The 9,819-nt window shown below is 37.6% G+C and overlaps 1 protein-coding gene across 1 annotated transcript in view; it reads right to left on the reverse strand.

Annotated features, from left to right (window-relative positions):
• MCF2 (MCF.2 cell line derived transforming sequence) overlaps positions 1-9,819 on the reverse strand; it is a 110,331-nt gene that overhangs the window by 45,851 nt on the left and 54,661 nt on the right. Inside the window, 1 exon segment of the mRNA XM_017872189.1 lies at positions 180-299. Coding sequence (XP_017727678.1) covers positions 180-299 — 120 coding nt within the window.

Raw genomic sequence — 9,819 nt, forward strand, 5'->3', positions numbered from 1 at the left:
GATTTCTTTTTTAAATGGTAGAAGTGAAAGACTTTTGGGCATTTCAAATGTATACTTTTAAAAGAGAAATTTTAATTTTTTCTTTTAAATGCTACATGGGCACATGTAAAATATAAACATCATGGTGCAAGTCTTCATGAGAATTAGAGGAACAAAACATTTCAATAATATACTCTTACTGGTAATTTAAGCATAAAATCCTCCTGACTAAACCGAAATCCAATGTCTGTGAACGTTCGTTGAAGAAAGCTGGTAGGACGTAAAACCAAAACCAAGTGCAAGTTCCCAGGGAAGGAAGCCTGTAGAAAGAAAAAACAAAAGAAATTGAAAAAAAAAAAAATTGTCGACACACACTCAACTGAGCACATATCAGAAAATATGTAATTAAAAGAAACAAACTTTAAATTCATAAAAGCCAGTAAAAGGCCAACACTTTACAAAATGATATTGATAAAATCTAAAACATGCAAATAGAAAGAAAATAATGTCAGGCTTCAGGTCAGATCCTGGCAACACTTCTGGTAAGGAATTTTCTCACACTATAGAAGTAGACCCCACGTTATGAAGAAATAGACTCTAAACCTTTATTTTAGAGTTAGTTATTTCAACTCAAATTGCACTTATTTCTTATAAGAACAAATAAAATTAGGTGGCAGTTTCCTAGGATAACCCTAAAAGCCAAAGGATTTTTGTCTGTGTATTTACACTAAACAATGAAAGAAAACTTTATTATGGGATTATATTTTTATTTTAATCTAATCAATATTCACTGAACATCTTCTATGTGTCTACTTCATGTATTTAAATGAATGATTATCAAGCTCTGTTAGGCATTGAATGTTCACAAATTAAGAAAATACAATCTCTATCCAACAGTTCAACTGCAGAGTCCATTAATAATCAGCAACTCTTTAACATGATAAGTTGATAAGTAATCAAAGGAATTAGAATAATATACAAGGGGAAATGATAGCACAAACTCTCCAAGACATAGGAAGGTCAAAAAGATCCCGAAGCATAATGAGGAATTAACTAGATCAGAATGTTGTCCAGTTCACCAATGTTTCCCCAGCTTCTAGAACTTACTGCCACATAGTATGCAGTCAGAAATAATTGCTACACGAAAGAATTCAAAAGACAAAGAAGGAGGACACATTGCAAAATAAGTGGAGAATGGAGTAAAGTAGCCCAATTTTAATAATAAATTACTGTGTACTAAATGCTTACTCTGTGCAAAGCATTTTGCCAATATTATACATTCTTTTCATAATAATTCTATGAAGGAGTTAGGTTACTCACTTTTACAAATAAAGAAAGTGAGACTCAGAGAGTTTAAGTGTACCTTGCCCCAGCTGGCAAAGCCTTGATTTGCCCCTAAGTCTGTGCTCTTAATCACTAAACTACTCCATCTCCTGAAAAGGCCCTAGTCAAGAGAGCTAGATGAAATGATGCTGGGGGACAATGGGAGATGGTGTTGGGAAAATGGGCCAGAACCGCATCAGAAAGGATGATGGGTTTTTTTCCTGGAAGTAACGGGAGTCTCTAAGAGGTTTTGAGCATCAGAACAACAGGGTCAAATTTGCATTTTAGAAGGATCACTTTGGCTTTGGGAAGAACTGGATTTGAACAAGAGTAGAAGCAGACAGATGAGCTAGGAGGCTGGTACAGTAATCCAAGCCAGGAATGATGACTTTCTGAACTAAAGTAATGATACCAGGAATAAGGGTAGAATTTAGGAGGTGCAATCAGCAAGACATAACCACTTGATGTACTTGCTGAGAAACGAGGTACTAGGAGGATCAAACTCCAGATTTGGGGCTTGAGTAACTGGTTCAATGGTACAACCTTCACTGAGATGGGGAACACAAGAGAAACAGGTTTTAAGAAGGGGAACAAGATTCTGATCTCCATTCATATACATGTTAGGTTGGAAGGGTCAGCAAGACATCCAGATGATATCCTTTGGACAGCTGTTTGTACAAGTAAGAAGGGAAAGAAGTCTAGGCTAGGAGTGCAGAATCAGGAGTCATCAGCCTCAAGACAGCAGATTAGAGCATAATAGAGCAAAATATATGAAAATGTTCCAACTGCAATTATATTTCAGGCATATTGCAATACTAGTAATTAAACAAAACTATAAGAATAAGATACTGTGGGGCAAGGAGTTTATGGGAACTCTCTGTACTTCCCATTCCATGTTGTTGTGAACTTAAAACTGCTGTGAAAAAATAAAGTCTATTTTAAAATAAAAGAAAAAAGTAACTTTCACCAGGGTATAAAACATAGACTCTTTGGGAAATGATGCTCAAAACTGGGGATTTTCCTAATTCAATTTGAGATGGCGATAAAACATAAAATGTTAAGTGGCAATGAGAACTAGAGTAAACGAAAGAGAAATGAGTGTGATATGCACAAATAAGTAAATTAAAAGAGCATAAAATTAAATCAATAAATTAAATAATGACTATCAATATACATACATTGGGATGGTTGTCCAACTCATAATTCCCCAGGAGGCCATGACTGTTACTCTCTCCCTTCATCCGAGAAACTACTCCTCCTTCTATTTATTCTACACATTGGTTCCAAATGAGAACTCTTATTTTCCTACATGGCCCTGCCCTTCCAACACACAATGATTAGTGGTGATTAGAAGTATGATTAGGGCCAGACATGGTGATTCATGCCTGTAATCCCAACAATTTAGGAGACCGAGGATGGAGGATCACTTGAGGCCAGGAGTTTCAGAACAGCCTGGATAACATAGTGAGGCCCCATCTCTACAAAAGTTTAAAATTATCCAGTCATGGTGGCATGCACCTACGGTTCCAGTTACTCAGGAGGCTGAGGGGGGAGGATCGCTTGTGTCCAGGAAGTTGAGCCTGCAGTGAGCCATGATGGTGCTACTGCACTGCAGCATGGGTGACAGAGCAAGACCTCATCTCTTTAAAAAAGAGAAAGAAAAAAGATAAGCAGAACATTTGATGTAAGCAGGGCCAAAAAAGTCCTGCCCTAGAATTTTCAAACTAATATTGAGTGAAGGAAACATTGAGGATGCCATTTAAAAGCAGCAGATCGCCAAGAGCCCTGCTGCTGGAGAAACATTGACAAGAATAAAATTAACATGTATACAGAAACAGAGAGAGAAGCAGAGAGTTACAACGGTAATGTATATCCTACCTTCTATTATGTACATAATGTATATTTTATTTTATGTTAACTATAATATGTATTTTCCAGCTGGGCACGGTGGCTCACACCTGTAATCCCAGCACTTTGGGAGGCTGAGGTGGGAAGATCAATTGAGGCCAGGAGTTCGAGACCAGCCTGGCCAATATGGTGAAAACCTGTCTCTACTAAAATGCAAAAAAATAGCTAGATATGGTGGCACACGCCTATGGTCCCCGCTACTGGGGAGGCTGAAGCACGAGAATCACTTGAACCCGGGAGGTGGAGGCTGCAGTGATCTGAGATTATGCCACTGCACTCCAGCCTGGGAAACAGGGTGAGACTCTGCCAAAAAAAAATAAATAAATAATGGATTTTCCAGTTATTACAGGGATTAAAAGAAATAATGAATATAAAGGCACTTTTAAATTTTAGTTTAGGTTTGGGGTACATGCAAAGGTTACATAAACACGTGTCACGGGGTTGTTGTACATATTATTACTTCACGTAAGTATTAAGCTCAGTACCCAATAGTGATCTTTTCTGCTCCTCTCCCTCCTGCCAACCTCCACCCTCAAGCAGACCCCAGTGTCTGTTGTTTCCTTCTTTGTGTTCTTAAGTTCTTATTTAGCTCCTACTTATTAGTGAGAGCATGCAGTATTTAAGGAACTTAAATTTACAAGAGAAAACAACCCCATTAAAAGTAGGCAAAGGATATGAAAATGCACNAGGTTGGAAGGGTCAGCAAGACATCCAGATGATATCCTTTGGACAGCTGTTTGTACAAGTAAGAAGGGAAAGAAGTCTAGGCTAGGAGTGCAGAATCAGGAGTCATCAGCCTCAAGACAGCAGATTAGAGCATAATAGAGCAAAATATATGAAAAATGTTCCAACTGCAATTATATTTCAGGCATATTGCAATACTAGTAATTAAACAAAACTATAAGAATAAGATACTGTGGGGCAAGGAGTTTATGGGAACTCTCTGTACTTCCCATTCCATGTTGTTGTGAACTTAAAACTGCTGTGAAAAAATAAAGTCTATTTTAAAATAAAAGAAAAAAGTAACTTTCACCAGGGTATAAAACATAGACTCTTTGGGAAATGATGCTCAAAACTGGGGATTTTCCTAATTCAATTTGAGATGGCGATAAAACATAAAATGTTAAGTGGCAATGAGAACTAGAGTAAACGAAAGAGAAATGAGTGTGATATGCACAAATAAGTAAATTAAAAGAGCATAAAATTAAATCAATAAATTAAATAATGACTATCAATATACATACATTGGGATGGTTGTCCAACTCATAATTCCCCCAGGAGGCCATGACTGTTACTCTCTCCCTTCATCCGAGAAACTACTCCTCCTTCTATTTATTCTACACATTGGTTCCAAATGAGAACTCTTATTTTCCTACATGGCCCTGCCCTTCCAACACACAATGATTAGTGGTGATTAGAAGTATGATTAGGGCCAGACATGGTGATTCATGCCTGTAATCCCAACAATTTAGGAGACCGAGGATGGAGGATCACTTGAGGCCAGGAGTTTCAGAACAGCCTGGATAACATAGTGAGGCCCCATCTCTACAAAAAGTTTAAAAATTATCCAGTCATGGTGGCATGCACCTACGGTTCCAGTTACTCAGGAGGCTGAGGGGGGAGGATCGCTTGTGTCCAGGAAGTTGAGCCTGCAGTGAGCCATGATGGTGCTACTGCACTGCAGCATGGGTGACAGAGCAAGACCTCATCTCTTTAAAAAAGAGAAAGAAAAAAGATAAGCAGAACATTTGATGTAAGCAGGGCCAAAAAAGTCCTGCCCTAGAATTTTCAAACTAATATTGAGTGAAGGAAACATTGAGGATGCCATTTAAAAGCAGCAGATCGCCAAGAGCCCTGCTGCTGGAGAAACATTGACAAGAATAAAATTAACATGTATACAGAAACAGAGAGAGAAGCAGAGAGTTACAACGGTAATGTATATCCTACCTTCTATTATGTACATAATGTATATTTTATTTTATGTTAACTATAATATGTATTTTCCAGCTGGGCACGGTGGCTCACACCTGTAATCCCAGCACTTTGGGAGGCTGAGGTGGGAAGATCAATTGAGGCCAGGAGTTCGAGACCAGCCTGGCCAATATGGTGAAAACCTGTCTCTACTAAAAATGCAAAAAAATAGCTAGATATGGTGGCACACGCCTATGGTCCCCGCTACTGGGGAGGCTGAAGCACGAGAATCACTTGAACCCGGGAGGTGGAGGCTGCAGTGATCTGAGATTATGCCACTGCACTCCAGCCTGGGAAACAGGGTGAGACTCTGCCAAAAAAAAATAAATAAATAATGGATTTTCCAGTTATTACAGGGATTAAAAGAAATAATGAATATAAAGGCACTTTTTAAATTTTTAGTTTAGGTTTGGGGGTACATGCAAAGGTTACATAAACACGTGTCACGGGGGTTGTTGTACATATTATTACTTCACGTAAGTATTAAGCTCAGTACCCAATAGTGATCTTTTCTGCTCCTCTCCCTCCTGCCAACCTCCACCCTCAAGCAGACCCCAGTGTCTGTTGTTTCCTTCTTTGTGTTCTTAAGTTCTTATTTAGCTCCTACTTATTAGTGAGAGCATGCAGTATTTAAGGAACTTAAATTTACAAGAGAAAAACAACCCCATTAAAAAGTAGGCAAAGGATATGAAAATGCACTTTTTAAACTCTAAAATATTAATAAGATAGATTTAAAATTTTGCCTTGGATTCTTGGACCTCAGGACAAGCAGGTTTGGGTAGAAAACTTTAGGGACATGGATAAAGGCTTGCTTAAGGGAAGAATCTGACAGGGACTTGTGGGAACGTTGGGCCTATTTTTAAGTGGAAAGCACAGATTTTATTTTCACCCCCTTGATTTTGGGAGTTAAGCCTTTCCTTTTTCTTCACCTGGGTAAATTCCCATTATATTATTATACTCACCTGCCTTGAACCTGTTTATTTTTTTCACTTTTAAATGAAATTGAAAGCAGCCTATTTTTACCAACATTTAAAGCAAAATTACTTTTATTCTTTCATGGATTCTAAGCTGATCTGGTTTCATTTTTCTCTCTCTGACTTCCCTTAATCTTATATTCTCTTGTATCTGGAATTCTCTGGATACAAGAACCTGGAGCTGACTTCAAGCCAGGGATACTCACCCATCTCCAAAATTCTGTGTGGGGGAGGAGGGGATGGGAGGATACTATGGGAATAGAGAGAGCTATGTAGCAACTCTCTGCCTGAGGTAAGGCCTTGCTCTCTACTCTGCCATTCCTAGGAGAGCAAGGCTGTACCAGCAGCCAGGTCCAGGGACAGCTGATCACATAGCAGGGAACAAAGTAGAAAGAAAGGAGAGAAAAGGAAAATCACTGTCTGCAAGATGAGTGGGGAAGTGATTTTAAGCAGGGGTAGGGATATTCAGCTGCTCATAAACCAGGGATTTTATGTTGGATGTTTATTAAACCTGTTATTGTTCTATTTAATAAAGTGTTTTATCCCAAACATTGACAGCTATATAAATTGCTTCTAAAGATAATTCTATATTCTAATCAGCTCATTCTTAAGTAAAACCTTCTGATTATCTTAGCATACATTCTCATTCCTTAATTATTTCAAAATATTTAGTAATTCATTTGTCACAAAAGCCCAGAAAACTTGAGCTTTTAAAGAAAATGCACCATCAAAGGATGAAAACTTCATTTATTGACTACATAATTACATTTACGATATTTTTTGTTATAGTACAATTTTATAATCTTTTTTGCATTTCTTCCTAGAGCACATAGATTCTGTTAACCCAATAGTTACTCCCAATTTTAGTAGCCATTTGGGAGACTAAGTAACTTGTAGGCAATAGCTACACAACTACTAAGCAATCGGAGCAATCAGGTGGCACTCAAACAATTCATTTGATTTGTCAGTTATTTTTCTAGAAAACTAAATCATATAGTTCAGACCAGGTGTATTGTTTTTATCCCTTGTGCCCATATGTGAATAAGACATACCTGAATTTTTAATCCCACTCCCATTCACTTAACCCAGACCATAATAGGTGCCTGCCAAACTGTCATACTTTTAAAGTGAATCCAGACCTCACATTTATGACTACTTTTCATAGCTTCTCTTTAGCAAAAAATACATATATTTATGTATATTTATATATTCAGGACCTCTCAAAGCTTTAAGGTAGGGGAAGGAGACTGGATAGTTGGACAGGGGTGGAAATGTTATTTATTCAATGCACACTACTAGAATTATGCCCATAAAGAGCACTATTAGGACATTGTGCTAACTATTTACATGCAGTAGGTTCTATTTTTGTCCTCATTTCACAACTGTAGAAACTGAGTGCCATTATCCCCAAAGATGTCTACATCCTAATTCCTGGAACCTAGTAATATGTTATCTTATATGGTAAAAGAGACTTTATAAATGTTATTAAGGATCTTGATATGGGGAGATTATCCTAGATTATCATGGTGGGACCGATGTAATCATTAGGAAAAGAGGGAGGCAGGAGAGTCAGAGAAGAAGATGTGATAGCAGAGGTCAAAGTGATGCAGGGGTATAAACCAAGGAATGTGGACAATCGCTGCAAGCTAGAAAAGTCAAAGAAACAGATTCTCCTCTAGAGACTCCAGAAGGAACACAGCTCTGCTGACCCTTGATTTTTAGCCCAATTGGGTAATCTTGGACTTCTGACCTCCAGAACCATAATGATACATTTTCATTGTTTTAAGCCACTAAGTTTGTAGTAATCTGTTACAGCAGCAATAGGGAACTAATATATTGAGGTTTTGTGAGGTCAGGCAATTTTTCAAGACCTTCTAGCACATAGGTAGCAGAATTAAAACCCCGATTCACCTGCCTGTAGAACTAGACTCAGTCAACAAGAGGCATTTGGAGAAGTTATAGCAGGGATGATTCAAGAATTGGATTGGTTGAGAATCTAAACCTGAGACCTAAAGCAAAGGTGACAAACTTTAATGCCTACCATGTATTATGTAGATAATGTAAATGTGAAGTAGGCTTAATTAGCGAACAGCCTAAATTAGGTGGAAAATAGCAATTCACACTCTTCCTATATGATGAGGAGCAACAGGAAGTGGTGGGAACCGTGGTGAACTGGAGAACATGAAAAGCAGAGGGCACTCATAAGTCAGTTCACTCATAAATCAGTTCCAGCTACATGTTGTCATGTGGCAAGGTGGGCCCAGCATTGCCAACTCTTTGGTTTCTCAAGAGAAGACAGAAAACCAGATTGTCATGCAAAGCCCAGATGTTTAAAGATTGAAAACAAATGGAAAGTTCGTTAAAATGCTGTGTAGTCTAAACAAAACACATCTGTGCACTGACAATTTGCAACCTCTGAACCAAAAAGCTTCATAGATCTGAACATCGATCAATATAGATAATATGGAGACGTCCTTATCAGTGATTGCTAGCTATGAGAATCTAGAGGGGACAGAACACTCTTGAGCAGTTTTAACCTGACAAGCCATATAAATGTAAGATTAGTTTGTATGTATCTATGTGGATACACATATAGGTATATAGAGAGAGTACTTTTTCTCTATATACCAATATTTGTAATAACTAAACGTCTGAAGATAATCCATTTTAAAGCTAGTATTTAAATGAACAATCAAACAGCATAGGGTATCAGATGCACATATCACAGCAAACATAGCTCAAGACCAGTGAACTTTCCCATTTTGGCTTGGGAATATTATATTTCTAAATTCTTGGGTATGCTGCTTTAAGAACCTCTAATCTGTATGGTTATATAAACATGAAAAAGCACAATTTCTTTTTCCCCAAATCAAACCTGAGATTTTGAAAGTATAAATCATTTTTGAGAACCTGTCAAAAAGACAAAAGGATTTGGGCAAAGGTTAGTCTTGTTTTATTTCAATGTGTTTTTGCTTTTTTAAAAAAATAGCGTACACGAGAGAGGAAACAGCATTGGTTTTAGCTTCTTGCAGACATTTTTCTGGAGCTCCAGCATGTGACTGCTTAAAGACATCTCAGTAAAAGTGAACGAGCTGCCTATCACATAGAACTCGGAGCCATGTGTCCAATCACTGTACGTGGTCCCACCCCAGCCCTCAGCAGCAGCTCTTACTGGCTCTTCAAGGTAACCAGCACAAAATAAGCTCCCTCTCATCTTTCCCTCCCAGAGAACAGATTTACTCCCTTTTACTCACACGTACTGCCAGATTGCCTAGTTCTATAATCTTACAGCAGTAACAACAACAATAACAAGAAGAGCAGGCATAAACCAAATACATCATTTCACTACCGAAGTCTAGAAATGAACCTTGTTTAATACTCTCGTGTGTGCTCTCTAAGGGAGGCAATTCATCACCCTATGCACACTTTTCAGTTATTCTAGTTATTACTTCTAGAATGTTTAAAGTACCTTATAAAACATAAAAGTTTGGTTACTTACTATAAGAATAATTTATGTTCCTATAACTTTTCTTTTTTAATAATTAGGGTAAAGAGAGGCAGTAACAAATAAGAGAGACCCTTGACTAAAAGCCATTATGTATGTGTCAAACTTCTTACATATATATATATATATATATATATATATATATATATATGATTTAGC

This window comes from Rhinopithecus bieti, unplaced genomic scaffold (assembly GCF_001698545.2).
Source record: "Rhinopithecus bieti isolate Rb0 unplaced genomic scaffold, ASM169854v2 scaffold_7062, whole genome shotgun sequence".
Taxonomy (NCBI): domain Eukaryota; kingdom Metazoa; phylum Chordata; class Mammalia; order Primates; family Cercopithecidae; genus Rhinopithecus; species Rhinopithecus bieti.